The 27,530-nt window shown below is 41.9% G+C and overlaps 1 protein-coding gene across 1 annotated transcript; it reads right to left on the bottom strand.

Annotated features, from left to right (window-relative positions):
- Nucleotides 1–53: 53 nt before the first annotated feature.
- Nucleotides 54–27,225, bottom strand: nf2a (NF2, moesin-ezrin-radixin like (MERLIN) tumor suppressor a). Its single transcript, XM_076731033.1, has 16 exons — nt 26,460–27,225; nt 25,032–25,157; nt 24,768–24,890; nt 22,104–22,187; nt 16,324–16,392; nt 16,079–16,161; nt 13,516–13,591; nt 12,781–12,915; nt 12,043–12,117; nt 11,702–11,815; nt 10,667–10,789; nt 10,202–10,419; nt 8,513–8,618; nt 6,559–6,677; nt 5,040–5,199; nt 54–304 (listed from the first exon to the last, which is right to left on the bottom strand). Exons 1-16 carry the CDS (start codon nt 26,571–26,573, stop codon nt 254–256), a joined length of 1,776 nt encoding a protein of 591 aa, XP_076587148.1. The 5' UTR covers nt 26,574–27,225; the 3' UTR covers nt 54–253.
- Between the last annotated feature and the right edge of the window lie 305 nt (nt 27,226–27,530).

The following is a 27,530-nucleotide window of genomic DNA, read 5'->3' as shown; positions in this document are numbered from 1 at the left end:
ATTCCAGATTTAGTGCAGGAACATTATGCATGCATCCCTGTTTGTGCGTACACATGAGGCCCCTGGTGCAGATCAAGGCAATGGTCATTTTTTGTTTTTGTTTTTGTTTTTTTTGGTCCGTAGTGTTTCGTGGTGGTTTCCCAGGAAGTGGAGCACAAGGCTTTGTAGTGTGGCCAATCACTTAAACTGACCAGGAATGTGGAATGATGAGGTTCTTGGCAGTTGTGCATTCCCATCGTTACAAGTATGCAGTTTAGAGTTCCTCAAAGAAGGCCACCCTGGACTTGGTGCTCTGTAGTGTTAGCTGTGGAGGAGATAACGAGAGACTTGATGGGTTTTTTTTTTTTAACTATGGTGGAACTAAACATGTACAGACTATATTGCAGCAAGCAAAATAAGCAACCAAATGAGACTAATGTCACTGAAATCATCAGATATCTTTACCCGTAGCTTTTCTGGCAGATCCAATCCTTCTGTGTATTACCAGTGCAATGCAAAGACCCTTAATATCTGACTGAGGCACCGGCAAAAAGTAGCCATTGTGTGGATGATCCTGAGCCCAACTTTTAGAACTAATTTTGGGAGCAAATGCATGAAACCCTCAGCACCCTGGATGGTCTCTAGAGAGCTGTTTGCACTTCAGGTCTTCCTAACATTGTGGACTCTTTTGTGAGAGCATGCTATTTAATTGTTCATTGTCCATAGTATTCCATTCCATCAAAACACACAATTAGACTTATTTCCCTTGTCTAATCAAAAGACTAAGTGATCATAAGGAGAGGATAATTGGAGAGACTTTACAGTTTTGTGTGTTTACTGAAAACCTACTCCCAAGGTTATTCTGTTTGTAATGAATCTAAGATGATATGTGAAGGCATGAAGTGTTGTTGATGCATCTTGTAATGAAACAAAAATCAGGCTCAATCAGAGTTTACAACTGCTGTGGGTTTTCCAAACTCAGTGCTACTGCAGAGACGATCAAAGAGACAGGGAGAGCAGGATGAGTGGAAGATCAATGCCAGTCAGAGAAAGCACTGTTAATTGTTTTTCTCTCCAGGTTTAAATGAGCTGGTGATGGATTAATCCAGACCACCGGCTGTGCTTTAACCCCTTCAGCACGGCTAACCATTAGATCATGTAATGTAGCATAAGTGGGCACTGCTTCAAATTGGCTGGGCAAACTTTTTCCTCTCTCAAACATCTGTAGGGTGAGGGGAATTAAAGTGGCTCCCAAAGTAAATATTAGACTGGGGATGAAGGAGGACAGTTTGGGAAATCCAGGTTATTTCCGGGGAATGTGGAGATGGAGGGACTTAAGCAAATCCGAAGAGAAAATGTGTGGGAGAGGCCTGGATTTGCAGCATGATGTTTACAGATCACCTTCCATTGTCCCTGTTGACAGGCAGCCTGAATTACACTTGTGATTGTGAAAGCCTGAGTGTGTGTTTATTAGTGTCCTACTCTGCAACACCATACTCCACACTGCCCATAGTCTCCATGCTGGAAAGACCAAGAACACTTCATTCACTGTTCCAGGCAGAGTATTAATGTTGTGAGTGGCACGGCAGCAGCCTTTTTCCAGTAAATAAATCCTTCTGTCTGTTGTTTCAATATGCAGGAGAGCACAATGAGAGTAACCCCAATGGTTGACCTCCTTTGTGTGCCACTTGACAGTGTGGATGGTTTTCCATATACATACAAAAAGGCATTTCCTCTCAGTGAAACTTCACACAGAATCTCTGCAGCTCTTGTGTTGTGATTCAGCTGGTGAGAATGAGCTCTCCTGGCAGGCCCGGTGCTAACAGAGCAGAATCTGTGTCCTGGTAGAAGTGCAGAGGCGCTGGGCCGTGTTAAGGGGCCATTCATTAATCATCCAGAGGGGAGAGGGAGTCTGGAAGGAGAAAACCTTGCCCGGAGGTCCTGATGCTTCTGGCTCAGAGATCTGTGCTTCGTTCTACATTCCCCCTGCTCTTCCTTTCCCACCATAGCCCCCCACCCTCACCATGCCCTCCTCTGGTCGCCAACTTCATTGAACACTTCTCCGGGGCTCAGCCTCCCTCAAACTCCTCATCCTTTTGAACATTTTTGGTCAACCTCAGCCTCCCCTAAACTTCTGGCCTCTTTGGCAAAGCGGCTTAGATTCCTCACTCTCGACTCTTCTTCCCTTCTCCCTGCGATGCCATATGCCCTCATCCCTTCCCTCGCTAACAAGATGAATGCCAACCGGCTCTAGTTCAATTAAACCAACACTTTTAACTTAGCTCCTTCTCCCCCTGCATGCCAGGGGTGCCCCCCATCCATCCAGATGACTAATCACCAGGCAAAAATCAATTACCGCTCCCTTAACAAGTGTATTTTACACTGGAAGACAAGAAGAGAGGAGGGGTAGGCCTTTTTATGTTACGCAATGTGCTGAGGACATAGCTCAAATTTTCCTGACACTTTTATCAGAATTACAGAGAAATAACTTGAGTGGGAAGATAAAGGAGAATGAGTCTAATCTGCCAGCTCATCAGAGGACAGTAGAAACAGAATCTGCTTTTTATAACAGCTCCATTGCCTCTGACCAATCAATTTAGGGATATCCCTCAAGCTGAAGGAGTCTGTAACCTTTTTGTGTCAGTTTCTATCATCACCACTGATGGAGTTGACATAAGATGCATACAAAAACACAGATTTCCCTCTAAATTTATGTGTGAGATTATTTTTTTTTAATACACTCAGGACTGGTAATCACTGTGCACTCTTTAGCTGTCACAGTGGAAAATGAATGATCGCTCTCCCTCCCCCAGCAGGCTCCTTAAAAGAAGAAGCTGGAGGCTGAAAAATGAACCTGGGGCCAAGTGGAGACCACTGCGATTAAGTGATGCTCTGAGAATCAATATCTCCCCTTTAAATAACGGAATGGTTAGTTGTGGGTGTTTTACAGGGGAGGACTATCAAATTTTGGATAGACAGTTATCCTTGGAAGATGATATGAGATCAGTATGAAAGCCACATTTACACTTCATGTCTCTCCAGCTAATCGGACAGCGGGTGAAGCATTAGGGATAGATAGGGGTGTGTATTTCTCCGTCTAAGACGACTTAATATGCATCTAAATACAAAAGACGACGATCTGGTAGAAACACTTTGTGAAGATACGAGACACTACGGTTCAAAGTGGATTCGATATGATTCAGTTGCAATTAGGATTTAATATTGTTGCTACTTGACTAAAACAGATTTTTTCTCAAATACTGAGCCAGAGGTTCACACCATGTGCCAGCAAAGGAGGGGAGGAAGAAGATTGCTAGCAAGTAAGATGGATGTCCACTGGGTTGCAAATTTCTGGGAATATCTAAGGTGGGCACTTTGCATGGGAATTAATTAGAATTTATGGAAAATAGCAGGAAATAGTGGGAATAAACTGGAAATATAGGTGCCATTTGCTCAGGCTACATAAACCATGTCATACGCAGATATATGCAAACCTTTTAGCGTATGATAAGCACACATACAGTGATTGAAATCCCTTCTAACAGACATGAAAAAAAAAATCAGCATTTTAGTTGAATTTTAATTAACTGAGTAGACTCATTTAACAAGAATGACGGGAAATACATTAATTAAAACTCCTCAATCAAGCTACATCTCACATGGTAATAGCTGGGCTAGCATCAACTTGCAGATGGTGTTAACCAGTAATGCTTTGCTTTAAAATGCTATCTGCTGGTTAACTGAAATATCACACAAAATATATCCACTCCAGTAATATAATCAAGTTTTGATTGAAAGCGTGTAGTCCTGTGGCTCAGACAGTGAGGTAGTGTTGGCAGTAGTGTGGGCTGCACATATGGTGCGAGAATGCACTGTGCATGCAGAGGCTTGTAATTTTACTCAAGTCCTATTTAATGGGATGGTGGCAAATTATCTGTGCATGTGATGGAAGAGTGCACTGCTGAATGCAGTGCATGGTTACAATTCAATTAAATGGGCATACTTTTTATGTGTACTTTCCACCCAAATAATTCTACTACTAAAAGCTACAGTTTTTAGATTGACATTGTTCAACATTTCCCACAATTCCCAAAAACCCAGACCTTAAATTTTGCGGAAAGTTTCTGGAAATTTTCAAACCCTCTGCATGTAAACAGTGCTAGATTTAACATACTTTAAAACTTGGCTTAGCAACTCTTTCAGGGGGCAAAAAAATGCACTCAATATATTTGTTAGAGCTCAAGGATACACACAGTTCGCTTTGGAGAGTGAATAAAAACTTTTGTTCTTTTACAAGAAAACAGCACAAGGCACCTTTAAATGCTATTGGCTGTTTTTTTTTTTCTTAACCTCAATTTCTGGGTTAGCACGACCCTGTAGACAAAACAGCTTCAGTACTAGTCTTCTATGAGTATCTTGAGACTTGCATAATTTATGATACCGCTGCGCATTGTGAAGACTGCAAATGTAAAGATTTCAGATAGCGCTGTGGTCCTGATATTTCTCTCAGTGTGGTGATGTTTTGGATGGCTTCAGGTAGGTTTGTGTTCAGGGAATGTAGGTAGCTAACAGGGGAGAGGCAGGTTGCACATGCATGCACGCACACATACACACACACAAACAGAAGAAATGTAGGGAGACAGACAGAGTTACTCCTAAAGATTGGTTTTTGACAGCTGCATCAATTTTTTTTTTTTTTTTTCACATTTCTGGGTTAGAATCTGGGTCAGATCTGTGGTTGTGTATTGATACAGTCTAATCCCTGGGTCTTGTATTGGTTTTCTGATATGTAGCAGTTAATCTTTACACCTGAATTTCTTAAATCACCTCAAGGGGTTGATGTAATCAGATTTCTGTTCTGCAACCTATTGGTGAATCTTGTGCATGCTTACAAGGTGCCAAAATAACTACAAATAACTGACTGTGAGTGTGAACATATGAGGTATGAATGTAATGTATGTACAGTGTGTTCCTGAGGAACATACAAGGAGTCCTTTTTGAGGCACGTGTCAGAGTGTGTGTTGCGTGTCGAGCATGAAAGCAGCCGAGCTGATTGGTACCTTTTTAAAGTTGCTGTGCTTGCTGGTCCCCTGCTCGGTGTTCTGGTTGTGAATGATGTCCAGAGGAGTCTCCCTCTCTTTCAGCTTCAGACTTTCAATCTCGGTCTTCAGCTCATTGAGTTGCTCCTGCAGGTGCTTGCTCTTCTCCATGTACTCGACCCTGAACATGACCAAATTGCAGGTTGGGAGACAGTTTGTTAGGTTTCCCTTTCAGCCCTTTTCCTTAAGACAAATGTCAACTATGTTGAACAGTTTGGTACACCAACTGATTATGTGTGTCTCCATAAACAGTTAACCACCATGTTCCACCGAATCTGTCATCTGGAAATTTTGGTTTCCATATCCTAACTTCAAGGCCTTCTACTTTCCCATTAGCTCTGACTTCAATAGCTACTACTGCCATAGCTATTATGGACAAATATGGCAAAAATGGGCGTCCTTGTTTTATTTCCTTAATAGAGGCACAGACTTTGAGATATAATCATTATTGATAACCCTGAAGCCTGTGCTGTTATATAGTACTCTAACCCAATTACTGAAGGATTGGCCAAAATTAAAAAAGCTATAAACTGTGAAAATTAAGGCTATATGATCTTATGCAAAGGTCGTCTTAAGGCCAGCAAATAAAATGTAACAATGATCTAATGTTTTTTCAAATAGAGTAACCCTGCAAATACGTGTCTGTAAACCTCATTCACAGTTTAGGGAACACTTTTCCAGAATTTCTCATCTGAAAGGAAAATATGAGACATGCACAATTTTTCGAATCAGTGTGCTGAAAGGTGCAATTATATAATGCCTTGTTCCTGATTACGTTGACTGACTGCCTGGTTAATGGTGGAGGTATTGTAATTCCAGAGAACTTAAATGAGCTGTGTACAATTAACTATAATAGTAGGTCTTACAAAGAGTTCTTACAAAATAATGGTAGGGGGAAACAGTTTCTGTAAACATTTCACTGGCCAACCTTTTTGTAGTGACACAATTTATTATTATTTATGCATCCCTCAATTCCACTGCTGTCTTTCTTCAAGCCTTATGAACAGATACCCACCAATTCAAGGCCTTTAGTCTCTGTCTTCACTTACTTTCATCTTCAAAACCTAATTACCAAATTACATGACAACAAAGACCTGGGTAATTTATTCAACTCCACTGCCAGGGTCATACATACTCTCAATGTAATTTTTCCTGTCTGCAGGCTCAAGTGGCACAAAACGCTTGAAGGCTGGCAGTGACATCAGTGACAGCTAATGCTGAGGGTCAAACTCCTGCATCTCAATGTGCATATTAAAAAGTGTCCCTCCAAGCACAATCATGCATTAAGTTCAATCTTTCACACATTTTGAGCGCATCTAAAATTAATATAGATATTCATCAGTTAAAGAGTCCCTTCAGTTGATTAGCAATTATATCACCAAACCACTGCAATCAGGCTAAACCACATAACCAGAACGTGTCAAATGCAAACTTGCTGAGGCCCAAAATATTAGACAGCAGAGTAGGGCCAGCCACTCACTTCTCCTTCTCGATCTCCATGGAGAGGCGTTTCATGTCAGTATCTTTAAAGTCAAAGCTGAGGTTTTCCCTGCTGAAGCTCAGGTCGGGAGGCATGCTGTCAGGCGGCAGTCCAGGGGACTGGGAGGGGAGATGGAAAAAGAGATTAGAGGAAAGGAAGCGATGTAGACAAACTGACGGGGGAAAAAAAGAGAGAAAATGGGGCATAAAGAATAAAGAGGAAGTGGGAGTGATAGAGAAAGAAAAAAATGATGAGAAGCAATGGAGAAGACCTGTGCAAGCATGTCACAATGTAGACTGAGGGAACACAAAAAAGGAGGAAGGGTAAAAAGATGACCACTTTGATGGCCACACCATGAACACACAAATAAACCCGACACCCTATACTCCTGACCCAGTGTCTGAAGCGCATTGGTCACATGCCACCTCGTCCATCGGCCGGATATGAAGGCGACCTAATACACAATATAAATGTAAATCTATCGGTTGGCACGTGAATCCAAACTGCGTGGCGGATACAGTCAAAATAAAGCAGCGCAGGGGGCAATTTGACCGAGGACATTGGAAATGGGAAAGGAAAATATTGTGTGCTTGTGCGAGTGTGTGTATGCGTCTTCACTCATGAGCTGATACACGTACAATAGATTTTCTAGTGGCATGTCGTTTATATGTGTGTGTGTGTGTGTGTGTGTGTGTGTGTGTGTGTGACTCTTCATTCTTAAGCTTACAAGCAAGCCGTTCTCTATCACTGGCCAGCATCTCAATATGTATGTGTGTGTGTGTGTGTGTGTGTGTGTGTGTGTGTGTGTGTGTGTGTGTGTGTGCGTATGTGTGCGTGTACATGTGTGTAAGCAGATGAAATGTGCAGTGTGTGGGTTTTTAGCATGTTGGAAGCTCTTGCGTAGGCTGCCTTATGTGCTGCCTGTTCTTATGCAAGTTCAGTGTGGCTGTGCAGGGCTACACTTGCGTGTGTGTGCATGTGTGTGTGTTTGCGTGTGCATGTGTGTGGTAACAGCAGTCAAGCGAAAACTCTGGTCATGGTCATTTCCATACCAACAGTTGGGGCTGATGCTCCCAATGTGGACAGACAAAGTACTATTCTGTGGGGTGTGCAGTGTATACATGTACTGCATAATAAGTGTATTATGCGTATTTGTTGTATTAAAGGTTGTAGCTTTCAACCGTTCACATTTTTGATTTATCTTTTGATGTACTTTGAATTAATCCATTTATCTTTGTTTTTAAAATATGAAAAAAGTGAGAAATGTCCATCATAAATTACGAGAGCTCACACTGTAAGTCCAATAAAAAATGTAAAAAAATATTGTTGGTTATATTTATTAACAATTTTGGGGATATTAAAACCTGTATCCAGGGATTATGGGTTTTATGTAATTTTTTTTTTACAGTAATGTTTATCAATGTGTAGAGCTGCAAGGATTCATTGATTGACAGAAAGAAAATTAACCTGCAACTACTTAACTGCTAACATATATTCAATCAAACAAATAATCATGATAATAACCTGAGTTATTGATTATTCAAGCAAAGATTCCAAACATTTAATAATTCCAGGTTGTCAAGTGTGAGAATCTGCTGATTTTATTGGTTGTAGTGCACTGAATGTCTGAGTTTTTGACTGTTGGTTGGACAAAACATTTAAAGCCATCCCACCTCGTGCTGAACAATATTGTGATTAACCTTTTTCGCAGTATTTTCATGTTTTATGGCCCAAATGATTAATCTGTAAGGAAAATAATTGTTAGCTGCAGCTCCATTAATACACACTGTCAGCAAATAACTGCTTATTTTCCCAATAAATGATTAAACTGACTAATCAATCAGTAAAATTTCCACTGATTTGTTTCCTGCCATACATCAATACTGTACTATATGGACTATGTGCATCTACATGTGTGTTATAAGTACGTCTGTGTATGTTCCAGGTCTGTTACCGTATAGACAGCCCTGCTGGTAATCTCCAGCAGCTTGTGCTTTGCCCTGCGCTCTGACTCCTTGGCTTCCTGCAGGTCCTGTTTCAGCTGCTCAGCCTCCTTGGCCCTGAGGGAGGAACAGATAGACTAACAGATGCAGTTAATGCTTTAACTCACCTCCCAGTCCTTCAAAGGGAACAGAATTATCTAAATCGAATCCAAAATTATCTTATATAATCGGTACGTCGGCACTCGGCAAACCCGGAGTGTCACTTTGTTATTACCCAGGTGATCAATGTATCACCCAAGCAGACAGTGGTTTCTGACTCCATTATTCCACCATCGGGTTCGCACACAGAGATGTAAGAAAGTTACATGCAGGTGATTACATTTCTTTTTGATTGTGTTCCTGAACACTCAGCAGTTCCTCGCTGATGTGGGGGAGCTATGTGCCTCAAGGGCTTGAGTGGACGTAGTCATTTACATGTTGAGTGCCACGGGTTTAAATTTCTCTGGTGCACAAAGTGCTCATCCAGAAATTGCAGTTACTGACAAGTGGTTAATGGTGTCCATTCGAAATGATTGCCTAATAAATTGTGAAGTAGAGGCCGTGAAGTGATATTCTCGGTATCTATGTATACCCTTTTATTGTCAAAGTGACTGAAGTTCTTTACTACAATGGATTGGCATCTATGAAGCTTTACAGAGTGCTGATCAAGGATCACTCATCAAGCCCCCGTCTCCTCATCCATCGGACATCCAGAGAAACAAAGAAGTCAACAGCGGCTATTATATGTACTTGATTTGGACAAGGAGGTGTAAAAAAAGAAATCACAAAAATTTATTTTAAAGGCATAGATAAACCCAAGATCACAACATCACTTTCAGCACTGTGGAGCTTCAGGGTGCAGAGAGTTTGATAGGGGCTGCCACCATCGATCAATACTACTGCTAACAATTAACTAGCACAAATTAACTGCTGCATCTCGGGCTCGGAGGGGGGTTGCTGAAAAAAAGCTCTCTCCCATTTCCTTCTGTGTGCAGCTGTGAAGCTGTAACCGCATGATTACCTGCTTTTCAGCTGCAGTGAAAGAACAAAGCTTTTAAAATTAAATGATTTTAAACAAGTTGGAGCTTCTTATTCTTTGATCCGGCAAAATTTAAATGCGTCTGCGTGACTTAGCTCTGTGCTCAGAGCATATCGACCGTTTTCTCTGCTGAGCAAACTGAAGTGCAGCGGTGTGTTTGTGCCCCTTCACATTAAACAACATAGTAGCTCAAAAACCTTTCGGGAGGCTCGTGTGTTGAGGAGGTTATTCAGGAACTGGCTTTTGATGCTCCTGTAAGACATCTTCCTCAGTTCGAGGTATTCACATTACAAAGGGAAGAAAAAACTCTTGGAAAGTAAGTAAGATGTGGGAATAAGTTATTTAAGGATCTAAAAAAAATAATGCATGCCGTGCAGGTGAGTGTGAGTGTGTGTGTGTGTGTGTGTGTGTGTGTGTGTGTGTGTGTGTGTGTGTGTGTGTGTGTGTGTGTGTGTGTGTGAGGCAGACACACAGACAGAGAATCTGGGTATGAGTGAGACAGTGTTGACAGAGACAAAGCCACACAGTGGCCAAAGCTGATTCAAAGTCATATTCAATTGCAGCATGGATGGCTGTGCACTGCACGTTCATCCACACAGGCCTCCTTTTCTCCTCTCCTCACCTCCTTTCCGACTCCTCGGCCATCTTGAGGGCCAGCATCTCTGCCTCCAGCATCTTCTGCTCCATCAGCCGCCGCTCCTCCTGGCCACGGATGGCAGTCACTTTGATGCGCTGCATCTCTGTCTCAGCCTCGGCAGCTTTCTGGGCCAGCAGCTTGGCCTCCTCCTCTGCGATCTGGGCCTTTTCAGCCAGCAGGTCTGCCGTCTGCTCCGAACGCAGCTGGAGAGGAGCGGGAAGAGGAGGGAGGAGGAAGGGCAAACACAGGAAGAGGGAAAAGGTAAAGAAAAGTTGCAAATGGGAGAGGAGATGGGGAAACAGAGCAAAGATAGAGAGATGAAAATAGGTGCAGAGAAAGAGTAAGATGTTGTGAGAGGAGTTCAATTTGACTGAATATTTTCTTTTGAACCCTGGCGTATATGTGACACAGATTGGTGGATTTTGGGTTAAGCTAACCCATAATTCTTACCAGTGCTTCGTTGGCCATGCGAGCCTCATCCTGCAGCTGAATCAGCCTCCTCTCCAGCTCGTCCCTGGCCCTCTCCGCATCCTCCCTCAGCTGCTTCTCCCTCTGCAGACGCTGCCTCTCTACCTGAATGACACACACAGGTGGAGCGTGGACAAAGAAAAGACGATATGGTGTGAAATATGGACAAAGAAGGAGAGCCAGAGAACAAACACGAGATGGAATATGAATGGAAATACAATGGAAAAATGGTTCTGACAGAAGCAGGTGCAGCAGGTGCCCCTGATGGACTGCATCATACAAGAGAGCAAGAAAAAAAAAACCTTGCTATTATAAAAGGGGAAGAAGTGACTTTCATGTACTAAGAATGAAGTGGCCATGAATTTCTGGCTGCTTGAAATCGTCTCCCTCGTATGACTTGGAACACAGACGTGAACAATTACAGCCAACACATCAAAGACATATACTGTTGAAGTGTGAAATAACATGAGATTGGCCAGACAGAATGCACTCTGTGCGTTTCCATCCACCTGTTTCACATGCATTCTCAATTTGAGCGTTAAAAAGCGCAAAAACATCGGAAATTCAATTAAAAGTGGAAACATCATAAGGAGGTAGTTGGTGTATCTATAAAAAGAAAATACAACTAAATTCAAGGCAAACACACTTAAATCATCAATCGACACGCAATAAATCATGGCGTGTGTGAAGCATGTGACTTAACGGCACGAACACATCCAGCCTGTGTGGAGCGATGAGGAGACTGAAACCTTCCTCAAATTAATACATGGAACAAACTGAAATGCCATCATTTGAGATTTGACTGGCACTCTTTTAATTACATCATCTCATTGTGCCCTCTTCTTCTGCAGTGGTTTAATGGCACCTGAGGGGACAATTAGCGCAAGAAACCCTTTATCTCGATGTGTCCACCATTAGCATAACAGTCGTGGATGGAAACACGCATTCACTGGCGTTGACTAGATTTGGATGGAAACATGGCTGTTGGCAGCTTCTTTGTTTCTCCATTATCACTACCTGTTTTCTGGCCCTCTCCTCTCTTGCCTGAGCCTTCATTTGCTGGACTTCAAGCGAGTCGACCCGCCGCCGGCGCATAAACAGGTCATGGTTCCCTATGCACAGCTGGAGGATCTGCACGAGAGAAACAAAACCAATAATGGCTGATATTTCCAATGATACGTCAAACAGGTTGGTACATCACAAAACTCTAATCCACCAGCCACTTCTAAAATGTTTCTTTACCTCCACTGTGAGAAACAAACCAAACTGATGGTTTGTGGGCTGCTAAAGTGGCTGGTGGAAAAGCAATATTTATTGGCTGCAGAACAAACAACTTGTAGCATCTCAGCTGAACTCACCAACTTGTTGACTCTTAGCCGTGAGGAGTTGAACTTGAAAACATTTGTTTTCTTGTCCAGAGGTTTGATGGTAAACTAAACATTGAGGAGACAAAAAAAAAAAAACAACAGATTTTCGATGAAACCACAGAAGAAAAAGAGGTCTGTCAGGTCAGGCTGCACAGTGTCTTTGAAACTGATATCATAATATTGATAAGGATATTTTCCAGTGCTGGCTACTATAAAATATGGCAAATGTATTTGCCATAGTAGGACTGGAGCTCTAGTTGCAGGTAGCAAGCTTTTTTCAAGCTTCTGATTGGCCAACATGGCTTTAGATTTAGGGTTATATGACAGCCTGTTGGTCTGGCATGCTCTTCAATTCAGTTTTTGCATTTTCATGTGGCTGGAGATTTTTTTTTTTAAACAGTTTTTTGAGAACACCAGAGGGAAAAACACCAGCGTATATGTGCACTAGGCATTGGTCAATCACAAGAAAGGATGGGAAGGGGTTCAACACTTCAAGAAAGATGTGATTGTATAAAGGATATTACCACACGGGCTCATATCTAACTTGAATAACTGAGACTTGTGGAACAACAGCATAATAACCTACGATACTAAATGATCACCTATATTCAGCTCCATATTCACAGCATATATATAATGATCTATATTCAACTTCCAACCATCTTTAACACAAGCCAAGTACGGTCCCACCAAATCTTTCCAATGATGTACAACAGCAGACTCGCCCACCTCCTTGTCGCTGTAGGAGATGTTGCGGATCTCATTCCAAGGGAAGGAGCACTTGGGTGTCAGCCTGTTGTCCGGCTCGTAGATGTGCAGACCCAGGGCATCCACTCCCAGAAGAAGATCTGTTCCCTTTTTGTTCTAAAGCACATCAGCAGAGCAAACAAAGCTTTTCTTCCACCAGTCTGTTAAGGCGCACCAGTGAGCAGCTGTGGGAACCCCCCTTGCAGCCAACATTCATTTGTACCTGCGTTTGACAGAGGTGGCATTGTGGAGGCTCTGCTTGCCAAAAACATTTGTTAGAGCTGAGCTGAACAATGCCATTTGCAGGGTGTTTTATTCAGTCTGGGCTTGTTTACTTGAAAAGTAATGCTACAGTGAATTACTTAAGCTGAGGCTGACTTGCTGGTGGTATTTGAAAATGCCTCGGCCTTTTAGAGAACGATTGATCAAGGCCAGAGTCACCTCAAGTGAATTTCTGTTTGTCTGGAGTTTTTACAGGTTTGTTTTTATTATGACTCACCTGGAAAATATCCAGCACAAAAAAACAAATGTTTATTTGCCCCCCAAAACATACATATTTGTAAAAAAAAAAAAAAAATGCTCAAGAAGAACTTAGGGGAAATTACGATGATGAGTCACGCTGCTATTCCCCTTCAACACTGCAGCGAAAGTGACACGCCTGCTCATCTCTTATATAGGCTAACTTTGTAAAGACATAGCAAAGCGGCATTGGCTCACCCTGATTAAAAAGTAATTGACGCCATACATGTCCAGGTCCTGAGCTATTTTTAAATACTCCATCTCAGCTTCATCCCTGGTTCAAAGACAGACAGAGAGAGAAAGAGATTGAGAGGGATCCAAGGGAATGGGGAAGAGAGGGAGGGAAGGGTGGGAGGAGAGGAGGTGCAGAAGTGGAGAGAAAAAGCAGATCAGACCTTGTTTCCTCTGCTTTTGTGTGTAGCATCTGTCATGTTGTGTGATCTATAAAAACTCTGCCACAGAGCCCTTGCAAGAGTGAAAACATATGCACAGTGCCGACACAAAACACAACTCTAATTCGCTAACAGGCTTTAGAGGTCATGCTTGACGGAAATGAAGACTTATTCTGATGCCTCCAAGACTCTAAATACTGCGAGAGACAGAAAACAAACGCATCAAACTCTTTTATTCGTCTCTTTCGGCAGCCTGGTTGGCAGATCTGTTGTGATTTCAGGGTCAACTCAGCAAAAAAAAAAAAAAGAACATTAGCATACTTTGATGGTTGAGGAAAAATCAGGGCATGCTTCTGCCTAAACTTTTAGTAACTTGCTGTTTGATATGGGTGGTTGGGAAATTGATGATTTAAGCTTTATCAAAGTTTTAACAGGCAAGAGAGCATTGTGCCAAGTAAACAAAATCTTAACTAGGTTGGATGCTGAGTACATTCTGACTTTAGAGTGGGTCAGATTGAAATGTTAATGCTTGATTAATGCTGCGGAAGCATAAAGCCTTACAGCTGCACTCTATGAAAAGAAGATGCAGACACACATGGCTTATCAAGTTTGAAAAGAATGAAATCTGAAAAGATGAAATAAACCTTTAACTCCCTGTGGGATGGATATCAAATCTCATGGCTTCTTGCGTTTAAACGACAATTAACATTTGGGAACTTTAGCTTTTTGTTCAATGGAAAAAAAAACAGGTTTTGTGGAAACTGGTGCTTTGAACTACAAGCTAACACGCTCACACTGACAATGTTAACATGCTGGTGTGTGGCAGGTCTAAAGCTGACCGTTTTCACTGTGTCAATTTAACATGTTAGCATACTAAGATTTGGAAATGGACAATAAACACAAAGTACAGCTACAGCTGATGGGAATATCATTAGTTTTGTTGGTACTTGGTCATAATATTGACCTGATTTATGGGGCTAGATGACAAGTCGGGGATCACAAAAGTTACTACAATTCATCCTGAGGGGGTTGTGACTGCCTGTATCAAATGTCATGGCAATCCATCTAACAGTTGTTGTTTAAGTCTGGAGCAAAGTAGCATATCAAGATGGACAAGACAGCTCCCCAAAAGTGATGCCAAAACACCTCGATTGACCAATGGTGGCTGGCTGCCCCCTCATTGTTAGCGGATGCGACATGGGCCACACATTTTTTCCTAAAGATGGTTTCTGTCATTTTTGGTCGTTCTTATCGCATTGATGTATATTCAAGTGTTCATTTTTCTGCTAAGTTTGGTTTTAATTAGCTATCTGAGGCTATAAAAAGGGGGTGTGATGTCATGATTGACAGCTGTCACTGACTCGCGATTGAGTCAGGCGGGCATATGGGCGGGACAAGATAGCAGCTCCTGTATCCAGAATATTTCGGCTTCATTTTTGCACAATGGGAAGTGGAGCAGAGTGTGTAGAGGTGTTGTGGAACAGAAACGAACAGTCAGGTACTGTACTGGCACAACACTAGCATCGAAAAACTGAAAATAGGGCTGGCTACCATCTAAAAATGGTGACACTACTGTCTCATCAAAAGGCCAGCAACCCCCCTCCTGCACCCCCACTACACTGCATCACTTACTAAACAATTAAAATGCTCAAGGTGTGAGGACCACCAACTACACTCTCTCTGCTGGGGTTGAAAGGGTTATTGATCAGCACCAGTGACTCAATTACGACTTTGACAAGTGCTGCGGTTTGCTGGCTTTTAGAACTCACTTTCCAGTCCCAAATTCTCCCACCCCCACGGGAGTTTTAAGACGCTCCACATCCCTCACAGTCACACCCGATCCATTTTCAACTTAGCTCAGCTTAGCGGTGGAGCAAAGTGCAAAAACAGAACAACTGATTTTCCTTCTCGTGTCACTTTAGATTTATGAAAGCAATTACAGCAATATCATTTTTATAGCCCTTTTCACCATGATATATGTTCTCACTAAATGATCCTCTTTATAAAAATAGCTAAATGAATTGGGTTCATCTTGTGAAAACACATGTAATTACACGTAATTGATGAGTTACAGGCTGCGGTAAAGCTGTGCCATTTGGTGTTGCTGTTTTTTTCCTGGCCAGCAATAGATGTTAGAAAAGTTCCTACTTTGGATTCATTAATGCTCCTTTTAAAAAACTTTCCCACAGAAACAACTTTTCTGTCATGTGGCTCGTTTTTTTTGCATCTCATCTCCAGAATGGACTTTGCATAAAACATCCCTTGTGGTGGAACCAAGTTTTTAAGCACATCCTGTGTGAACTCAAAATGAAAATTTGCTGATGACTGTGGATCTTCACAGTGGTACAGTTCAGTGCAGCAGTTTTTACCTCGTCCTGCCCCTGTGCTCTGCATAGCACGCTGTGATCCTCTCCTCCCACATTTCTGCAGTCATTTGGTACAAGTTAATCACCTGAAATGGAGAGAGGTACGACATAAATATCCATGAAGGCATGCAGAATGATGCAGTACATACTGAAATGATCCTAATGCGGGTATAGGCCTGGATAATAGGGCACATAATGCAAACTTCCACACTCATGAATGACGTTAAGTAAACCCAGCTGTCACTCACCCTCTTTGGCAGCAGTTCCTCCTCAGCCAGGAAGCCGGGCTTGTGGACGTTGGGATCGTAGTCTCCGTACTGTAAAATAGAGCAAAGGTGCCAAAAGGATTAAAATCACTCCAAAATAATGGCCGCTATTCACTTTCTCGCCAATAACAGGGCAGACTATGCCTCTCCTGGGAGCTGTTCTTCAGATGAAACTACAGCGTCTGTAAGAAAAGGGTGTCTTGGAGAATGAATGGAGGCCGGTCTGCCATCGGGTCATTAACGTGCACCGCACTCTCAGTGGCCCAGTTGTTGGGAGACGGTGTAAATGATGCTATTAGGCATATCTCTGAGGGAAACAGAGACTGATCAGCTATCATCACAGAGCCGAGATAAAACTTCTATCACACATGTTTGAAGAGAGATACGGATGGATTAGGCATGACTGAGTGGCAGCGGAGAATTTCCTTTGGGCTGCTGTAAAACTGGTGGAGGGATATGAATTATACATGTAGCTACAGATTAAAAAGTGGGCTATGACTGTAGATTTATGTAAGTAGGCTAACTTGAATGTTTGCCCATATCTGGGCATTGCTGTGCGCTCTGTGCATGTTTTTCAAATACTGCTGTCAAATCCAGTTGTGCCTTTCTCTAGCAGAGTGACTACGGTGATTTTGCTGTTAAATTATCGCTCAAAATTAAGAGGCCATTGAGGAAGGCAATTTTTCTGTTCTTTTTCACAGCACTGTCGGAGCACTGAGGTATTCAAGAGACAAATTTGTGTCAGAAGTAAACAGAAAAATATAGTAATTATTGTGAAAATCTTACCTTAGCAGTCTTCATATTTTGGGCCTAATTGTAAATTTGCCTTTGCATGAGATTCACAGGACATCTTCAGTAAGAAAATTACATGTTTTCTGGTGACTTTCTGGCGAAGGACATCCTCGAAAAGCGCTTAAACTCAAGAGGAAGAGCACCAAAGTCACCAAAGCAACTGCTGAACTTGGTTCAAAATTATGGGCTTTAGCAGAGGCATTTTTGTCTTTGAATTTGACACCAGAAAGCTCCATCTTATCCCCTGCTCATGGGTTTCTCCCTCTGTCACTATTGAACTTTTTGGTCGTAACTTGGTGGAAAATTGGCAGTCTAAAAAGACTCTTTCCGTGTGACATTACCACTGAGGTTTCACATAAAAACCCCTCTGCTGCTGCTCAAGTGTCACCGTAATTGCGCTGCAAATTTGATTGCTGTGTCACATTCAGCTGACCAGTTATCTGAAGGGGCAGAAAACAACAACACAACAAAGAAAACGTCTCAGCAATGCAAGGGAAGGGACTGAAAGTAAAATGATGGATTTTTGGAAGAAAGTGCTTGAAAGAAAATACATCTTTAAACAGCGGCATCACATTACAAAATACAATTTGCAGCACATTGGTTTTGCACACAATAAATTAGCTTTCATCCACTCATGTGGCTCTAATCAACTAATTCTATACATTGTGTTGTTTTGTTGTATAGTGTTACCTTTATTACGAGTTAATTAGATTTCATCTTGTGCACACTAGACTGAGACCAGTACTTAACAAACCCAAATTTAATAAGCTCAACACACAGACTGGAACACCGGTGCAGCGGCTAACAGAGTGGAGAAGCCGAGAGCCATTTAATTAGATCCTTTCCCTTCAGTTTCACTGCTTCTACTCCCTCACTTCCTCACCTGTTTGTTTGTAACTGCTACATAATTGATGACATATAGACTTACAGGGGTATTATAGCAGCACCAGCTCAGGCAGAGGCAGACTGGCATCTTGACAGTGACAAGAGCTCACAGGTGCCTTCTGATCACACACACCTTTCTTCCAATTATTTCACACAACACAAAACTAACAGCTATAACAGATTCTCCAAGAACGGTTGTGAGTCAATATTTTCTCGTAACAATAATCACCAGCACCACAACAGTGGCCTCTGAATAATGGATATATATATAACTGGATATATATATTGTGTCATCGCTAAATTTAGGAAATGGATTTCTCACACAGTCCAGTCTCTTTGAAGAAAATCCATTTGCGGTACAATGGTGAGAAATACAGGTTTCTTATTTCTAGTCAACGAAATACACTCTAACCAATGAAAGGCATTACTGTTGTGTGACCTACACAGGCAAAACTGGACTTGCTAGCCTTGGTTGGGCTACCTCCGTATATGGCTATAAACCCAAACTAAGGCTACGTCAACTGCCCATTGTCTTGGGGTCAGTTCGGAAATGTTGTTTGTAGGTAGCTAGCATCATGGCTTCCTCTAGTTGCCACCATGAGGTCCATATTTGTGATTTTGAAGGAAATGACTCAGTAAATATTGGATGGTTTGCCAAGAAATTTGGTATACCATCAGGATGAATTATAATCTTGGTGATGCCTTAATAATTCATCTAGTGTCGTCGGGTCCAATATAATGCTTCTGCCTAAATAACCTACAGAACAAAGGACATTCCCATCATCCTCAGCTCTTCTTTCATTTGATGCTAATTACAGATGAAGTTAGCATTTACCTCAAAGACAAGTGTGCCTTGTTTAATAATTGTTGAGGTATATAATTTCTGGAGGAACTCACACTGTAACACATGTACAATAGAAATTTGAAGTGAGTGTGAGCAACAACAGACAGCATTAGAAAAAAACGCTGTTTCCATACCTGCACTTTTCTAAATTACTTCCGCGCTCAGTTCCACTACATGCCCGCAAACTGAGACTGAACTGACACGTCTCACCAGCTGGCAGTCAAATTGGCAAAATCATTTTCTTCCCATCCCTGCTCCTCATTGTCCCTCATGATAATGTCGGCTCACCCAAGCTGAGGTGGGTGTCAACATTATGACAGCTGAGTCAGGTGAGTGAAGCGGGATTTACATAATCTCAAAGCGAAGCTGACAAATTCCACGGAGTATTAAATTACATAGTTTGTGGTTCGGATTGAAACTGAAAAGTGAAACTCTATTGAGCCGTTTGTTGTTTAGACAGATTGGAAACAATCATATCTGTGTCACATGCTGTGAGGTGAAAAACGAAAGACAATCATTCAGTTTTCAAATATATATTTGCTGAAGCCACCAGTGAAAAACAGTGATTCCCACCACTGTCACCGGGCCTGTTAGCTAGACACCCCCCTTCATACTAAACTGGACACGTATCTCCACACCCCCAGTGGCGTCGTGGCTGAGGGAGCTGACCTCACTCCCTCCTCAACCTCCATGCCAGAGTGACCCCCTCTGCATTTTTTCCACAGCAGCTGTTTCTTGATATTCCCTGTCGACACCTCCTTGTAGCGCTTCACCCACTCAGAATACAAAACAGGGGGCACTGAAACCTCTGCGGACCCACAGAGGCTGAACTGTCCGCTCAGGAGGGAGCACACACAAATTCCCACAGAAAAGTTTGTGTGCTTCTTAAATCTGATGACCAAGAACACTTCATACATTATCAACTGTTGAGAACTGCAAGCTGTGATTAAGGTAAAACGTGGAGAAACCACCTTTTTGTGGTGGACTGAGACTGCATGAGCAGGTACAGTATCTGTGTTTAAGGAGCCAGAAACAAAAGTGCAATAACTGTACAGAAGTCAGTCAGAGCGTTTATGTGCACACAACTTCCTCCATTATTCCTAACTTCTATTATCCCCTCCATTCATGCACTCTCTGAAACTCATACAAGGTAATGGTAGCTTTTGCGGCTTCCTACTGTGTTTGTTATGAATTATACGGCTCCTTTTTTTCTCCAACTGGAAACAGACTGCACACACAGATTCTGTGTGAGACTGTCTGTACCTGAGCAGAGTTATGATTCACATTATTAAAAAAGAAAAAAAAAAAAAGAGTCCTCTTTTAAACATTAATGTCGCCTTGGAATACGCCTTTCTCCTTATTGCTGTCTTGAGCCTGGCGTAATCATGATTAAAGATGAGCGAAGGTACCGAAGTAAATCTCACTGTGTAATATACTCAGCTTCACAGGTTACACTGTGGTTCTGTACAAAAACAACTCATGATTTGAAAAGGAGGAGGGAAAAGTCTGCCAAAAACCTCTCAGCAGCTGCACTGCAAACAAGTACCTGTCTCCCTTTTACAATGCCAATTTACTCACACTGGCTCTAATCAAAGTGGACCGCTGATTAAACGAAAACAGATTGTGGCCCCATATTTTTTTTTTGCCGTTCCCAGATTGAGGGTGCCGACAGCAGAGAGAGCAAGTCTCAAGCTCATTTGCTGATTTTTCTTCAACCACACAGTCTCTTTTAACCTCGGCCTGTTAAATTGGAATGGGAAAGGCGAGTCTCTGAGGGCTCCTGGCCAAATCTTTGAGGTAGAGCTCCAGTCTCACTAGACCCTGTCCACCTGTCAAAAAGCTGCACCTCACTCTCCCTATCTTTTTTCGTGGGGATTTCAGAGAGATGGGATCCTTCAACCAAAACGACTCACATCGCTTGTGGTTTATTAAGGGAGCTTTTCCTGCGGAGCAATTTCCATGAACTTCAGGTAACTTGCTTGATCCTCAACCAATAAATCAATGAAGGGTTTTATACGGCGCCTTTCGTACAGGATGATGCAGTGAGACAACCGGACGAACATTCACGTGTGAAGAGAACAATTAGAATAATAATTGAAGAGAATAATTAAATATATCAGAGTACAAATGGCAATTAAAAATACACTCACAGCCCAGAGAGGCCCTAACTTCATAACTTCAGCAGTGGCAAGAAGCATGGCTGTAAGCTGACAGACGTCCTGAGGCCACCACACTGAACACCCTCCACTATTTGGCTGCACCTTTAATTAAATGGGACTGTGGCATTTTATTTATTTGAGATTTTTTACCACCTGCAGACCTGCTGGGAGGCTGCTCCAACAGGTAGGCTGCTCTGCTTTAGCAGAATGGGGTTTTTTTTCTGCATTTCAGTACAGTTACTTAAAAGCAACATCCAGAGCCCCTGGGCTCCTGGTTTTTACATGAAAGGCATTTCATGCGAGGCCCCCGTAGCACTCTGTGAAAGAGTGAAAGAATTTTAAAAATCAATACCAAAACTAGCCAGTGGAGGAACTTAATGCGTAGTGTGCGCTCTTCTGGTCCTTATCAGGACTCAGACGGAGAGTTCTGGATCAATTGTAGGTGATTTATATCTCTATTTATTTATTTATTTTTTATTTTTTGGAAAACATATGAGACGGACAATAATCAAGCCCGCTGGTGATAAAGAAAAGGTTGTCTCTCTGCACTGTTCTAAGAGAAGAAGAACCACACTCTGGTAGTATATGTTTTATATGACAAACAAAGTAAAAGCGTGAAAGTAACAGATGTGAATCACCACTTGTTTTATATATACATATATATGTACATCTATAGATAGATAGATATAGATATATATATTTGGACTACCTGAGATGAAAGGAGGGTAAACAAGACACTGGAGCCAGTTTATTCTAATGTCAGTTTTCTTTGCTGAGATGGGCCTGAAAACTGGACCAAAACATCTAAAATGTCTGGGTTACCGTGCTTTTTTTTTAAAAGGTTGCATTCTTTAGTGCTGTTACAGAAAACACCCCGTTGTTGTGAATTACTCACAGCTGTTAGCACCTCATAAGACCAATCTTTCTAGAAATAGGCTTGAAGAGGAGAAGTAGTTTGTCATGCAAATTTAAAAGTAAAGATAAATAAACCATCAAAGAGTACACAGATGTCTGGATGACTGTACTGATCTTCTTTGAAAATAAGCGAGAATGAAATCTTCATTTCTAAAAAGAGCACTGACCTTGGCGTGGACGGCGTAGGAGGCCAGGAGCACAGAGGCCTCAGGTGGACAGTGAATCTCCTCCTCAAGGATCTTCTTCTTCACCTGAGGAGTTACCGAATAAAATCAGCTTCACCTGAATAGCAAAGCCCTCTTTCTTCCAGCTAACCCAACACAAAAATCAATTCAGAATTCACAAATATATATATTCTGTGACGCTTTTCGCTGTTAGCTGTTCTAGCAGCACAAGCAGTCACAGTGGCATTTTGTTTTGGGAGGAAACTATCAACTATAATATGAATCAAGACGTTTATTCTCTCATTCAGTTTGAGCATTTCATCTCCTTTATATTGATTTCCATGAGAGGAGCAAAACGATTCGTGTGAGATGAAGGAGCTGAATCAGACTGACAGGGTATCTCACTCAAACACAATGAAAGAAAAAAAAATGACTTGACACCTTTGAGAAAGGAGTGACAGTGCAGGGCGAAACACAACTTTCTGACAGCTGTGCTTTTGACAGCCAGAACATTATTCCCTTAATTCCACCTTTCCAAACGCAGGAAACTTATTGAAAGCACAATGTCCAGGTACCAAGTTTTAATAGCCACAAGATGAAGTTATTACGAGCTGCAAAATGGGTAAATAATCTTCTACCACTGTTACAGTACAGCAGTACTTGCACATTTAGAGAGATGTGGAAGCAGGACTCACTGTGCCAAATAAATACTGTAAGACTTAAGTATCATAGCCACATAGGGACCTATTAGATACTGAGCCAGGAACTATGTACCCAAGCCAACATTATTTCATATGATCATTAAAGTTCTCCAAGAATCTCAGCTTGCTAGTCAGCAGACCATAATGACATGACAGAAATGCTTGAGTCCAAGAAACGCTCCAAATCATAATTAAAGGAGAGCGCCACCCACTTTCATAATTCATGTTTCTTCTGTGCCCCCAGGAACAGTTGATTCTCCATATTTGAAGCCCAGTAAGAAAGAAGGCCAAATTTAAGGTTTAGGTCTCCAGTTTATAGCTTATGGAGAGAGCTCATATTTCAGCCGTAGTTATATAAGATGGCAATTTAATGCTTCAGACCTTATCATTTGCAAACCCAGTCATGCTGTCTTCTCTTGTTTTGAACTAACAAAGGTGTGGAGCCAGAGGTGACAGCCCCTAATCGTGGCAGGCGCTAAGCGGCTGAGGCTACAATCGGGTTTACAAATGAGACCATGTTGTTGCTAAGATTGCAGGCCGAGGTGACGAAGACGTGCATGTGTCTGTTTGTCTAAGCGGTCCAAAGTGTGTGACGGGTGTGTGTGTGCGTGCATGTGTGTGTTTGTATCCGGGTCGGTGATCATTTCTGATAAGCACTAATCCAGCTGTCATGCCTGTGACACTATCTGAACAGAGGCCTGCTCCCGACATTATGGGAATTAATGAGAGCAGAGTAAGAGGAGACAGGCAATGTGAGGCAATACACATTTGTATTCTTCTCCCCTTGTTGCTGTGTACCGCTGTAACTGTTGAGTAATTTGTCTGCTGTCGCCTTTTTTTTTCTCTTAAAGCAAGGTTTCCCCCAAAATAAATAAATTGCTTCAGATACCTCTGAACACATTAAGTTCACAGGGAGAGTTTTTCTATGTCTTAAATACGTATGTGCCTCTATCCAAATGTTGAGGAGCACAAGCGCGCCGCTGTCTCAAGCCATATAACTGACCCAGCACAATGGGCTGGATATGATAGAAGTGCTCTGGGGGACGAGTATCCCATGGAGAATATGTCATTAACTGGGCCAATAACTGAGCCCGTAAAGCCTAATTGGTAACTGATAAATGTGGCTGGAAGCATCGGACGATGGGAGCACAGTTACAAATCTCATCTCTTGTGCGGGGAATGGGGTGGCGGGCCGCTCAGGAATTCCCTGGAGAGTATTAAGTGGAGAGAAAGGGCAGCGGTAATATGTTGTGCATTGATTCCACATGGCTGCACACAATAAGACCGGGACAATGAAAAGTGTGCTGGAGAGAGCTCCGCTCGACCACTTGTCAGAAACTCTGCTGAAGCGTGCCCCCTGTTGGCACTGGATCAGAATAGTAAGGAAGCCGCAGACACAGCGCATCAGCCACATGCCTCCTGTGCAAGGGTGAGATGAAGAATCCTGTACGTACAGAGCATTTTGAGGGCTTTTAAGTGTTAAAGAACAGTTATCATTTTGTCATAGACTTGTTTTTTTACAGCAGTGCCTCAGAAAGGCAAAAAGTCTTGAAAAGTCTTGAAAACAAGCAAGCCTCTGGGAACATCACAATCAATGAAAAGAGAGTTTTGAAAAAAAAAAAAGCATTTGCCCACTGGCCAGGCAGCTTCTTCTCACAGGCATGTTGAATTTCAGGTTTACCTCCAAGCCCGAACGAACGTCAACTTAGAAAGCATCAGACAACAAAGAGAATGTGTCAACCAGTGTCAGTGAACAAAAAACCTTCTCATGAGACCTTCATGGCAGGATAGGCACAAAGAAAACAGACAGGAAGTCAACAAGGTACAATTTTCAAGAGTATATCCAGAGCCACAAGACGTGTCCGTGCTGAATCGTTTTCATTCTGATTTAACTTTAAATGGAAACAACAACCAAATAAACAGCACGATGACAAAACAGCAGGTTTCTATATGACTTATAAGGTACCTGCAGGAAGAAGAGATGCTGTGTGATATCTTGCACTAGCTCCTCCTCAGCGTTTTCAGGGTAAAACTTGGCCAGGAAGTGAAGGGTGATTGGTTCCTCCTTTGGTACCTCCTGATCCAGAACCTACAATAATGAACCAAAAAAAAAAAAATCTGCATGTGCAAGGTGGAGCCATGCATTTCCTTTTCATGCTGGCTTCATCTTCAATAATGTTTACATGACCCGTGTCTGTGAGAAGACCAGTATGACATGAGATTCACTCACCCTCTTTTCCATCTTCAGCCAAGCGACCGTGTCCTTAATGCTGTACTGGAGGCCAAAAAACCACGTCTCCCTCAGTCCCAAAGTTCGGCACACCAAGTCAAAAAGGTCTTTTCCTTTCCACTTGACCTGAAACACATGAATGCCTTTGTCTTGTACAATTTTCAAAAAACAGAAAATGCTGAAATACAGGAATTTGAAAGAGGCATCATAAAAAGAAAAGCCCCGCTAAACTAAAAACACAGAAAATCCAGTCTGCTGCAGCTAAATATTAACAGTACAATCCACATAATTCGCTGACTGCCCCTAATGTGTTTGAATAAGCAAGAGACCTTTATCAGGTTAAATATTGACATCCATCTGTAAGATGCTGTGTCTACTGAATCCACACATAGGAGCATTTTCATCATAACCTCAGTGCCTGGTTCAAAGCAGGGAGCCATCCATGTTCTCCTCATCCAGCTGACAGCTATGATGAGGCATATCTGGCACACATATTCAATTTAGATAGCTTTCATCTCTAGCCTCTGAGCTAACTCGGGGTGCAAGCTTCTGTCAAGTGCATTCAAGGTTGCCGTAAAAAAAAAAAAAAAAACGAGTTAAAAACTGCAAGAAAGGAGCTCCACAATGCTGTGGGAATGCCAACGAGGGATCAGAATCAGAAATTCCCCTTCAAGGCTGCATGAGCATTTTGTCTATACGACCAATCCCCGTTAAATGCTATTTACAAAACCCATAATTGATACAATCATCACCCAGCACAGAAAATAGAATCCTGCTGCTGCTCTGTGTGTAATTACCAACTGCAAACTTTGGTGGGGTTCCTCCCCTTTAAATACAGAGGTGGTGCCTGCAAGTCGTTTTGATGCCTTTCAGTTCTAGTATATCATCATGCAAGACCAAACCAAAAACACTGCAAGAAGGCCGAAAATACATAATGAACCATCATAAATCAGTGTGTTCTTTTTTTTAATTCACACTGCAGGATAATGCGCACAGGATTTCAGGTCCTATACTGCACTGAGCTCTGCCACAGACTGAAATGTTCGTGATTCCACTGCTGCATAACACAGATAAATTATAACAGATATACTCTTCTGTAGAAGGAACCACGATGGCAATTGCATGTGTTCATAATTACTTGCTGCCATCTAGTGTCGAAAAGGGAAACTCCCATGTCTTATGAGCAACCATCACCACTATTGTCGCTAAGATAAACTGTACCTGCACCCTAATTCAATTCAATTGCCATTACAGGTGAGGGTTTAACATTGACGTTGTAGTTGCACTGCAGCGCATGACAAATGGTAACCCAGTCCGAAGGAGAGCTTAGATGTACTCTGTGTTGTGTTTAGGACCACCGCACTTGTGGAAGACCTTTGACGAACAATGAATGAAATCATGCTCAGTGTCTAAAACACGCATACATACCTCGCAGCTGAACTCCATGTCTGACTCCATTGTGCAGATCCTGACGTTGAAGTTCCTGGCTTGCTTTCTCATCAGTGAGTTAAATCCCATTTTCGCTGCTAAGGCACTTGCCATTGCGAATAGTTAATATACTAACTATTCAATTGTTCAAAGACGTAAATTCCTACAAAGTAAGTGCACCGTCAAGGCATTATGTCTTATACTCTATGGCGGAGACATGAGATGAGTGATTTGGCATGGCTGAAGATAAACACAGCTGAGCATGTGACTGTCCGCCTATACGACAGCTCGTTCAGGACAGATGCTTCAAGGCAAGTTCCATGAAAGTTTCTATCAGGCTTTCACTGACATTTCCTTAGTTTATGAATGTCTCAAAGACGTTACGTATTTTATGGTATTTTTTGTAATTCTCGCCAGCTACCAAAGAAAAACTTAATACATTTAGCGGATGCTGATAAGATACAGGGTAACTGTTTTAGACTTGTTGCTAACGTTAGCTAGGTTAAATACAAAATAAGTTAGCTAGCTAACTAACATTGCATATTCAATACAAGCTCTTATCTTCCACTAAGGTTATACCTCTCTATCCTGTGCAATCCGTCACTATTTACATCTCCGCGTCCGAGAAAATTTTAGGCCAATAAATCCCCTCTGGAGAGTTCAAAACTCTTAGGTTGCTGCACATTAACTTTGCTGGAAAAGAAGCGCTAGCCAACTGCTGCTAATCATTTGTTAGCTTTCTCATCCGGAAAACAATGCTGCATTCATGTACCACAAAGAATGTTGGAGTAACGTAGATGCGCACATTAATGACATTAAAAGAGACAACAGAGAGGAGGTTCTCAGCGCCAGAGACCATGTTTTGTTTGTTTGTTTGTTTGTTTGTTTGTTTGTTTGTTTGTTTTTTGAGATTGATATACTTTATCTAGGTAAACTGATTATACAGTAGTAGTTGCTAAGTGTTTTCTTGTATTATTATATCATGTATATGCACCCTTAATAACTACACTTTATCTCCTTCACTTTCTAACTCCAACTCCAATCCAATACTAATATATATAAAATGCAAAA

This window comes from Chaetodon auriga, chromosome 5, assembly GCF_051107435.1.
Source record: "Chaetodon auriga isolate fChaAug3 chromosome 5, fChaAug3.hap1, whole genome shotgun sequence".
NCBI lineage: Eukaryota > Metazoa > Chordata > Actinopteri > Chaetodontiformes > Chaetodontidae > Chaetodon > Chaetodon auriga.
Note: the sequence above shows the minus strand (reverse complement) of the source record. Positions and strands in the feature narration are given on the sequence as shown.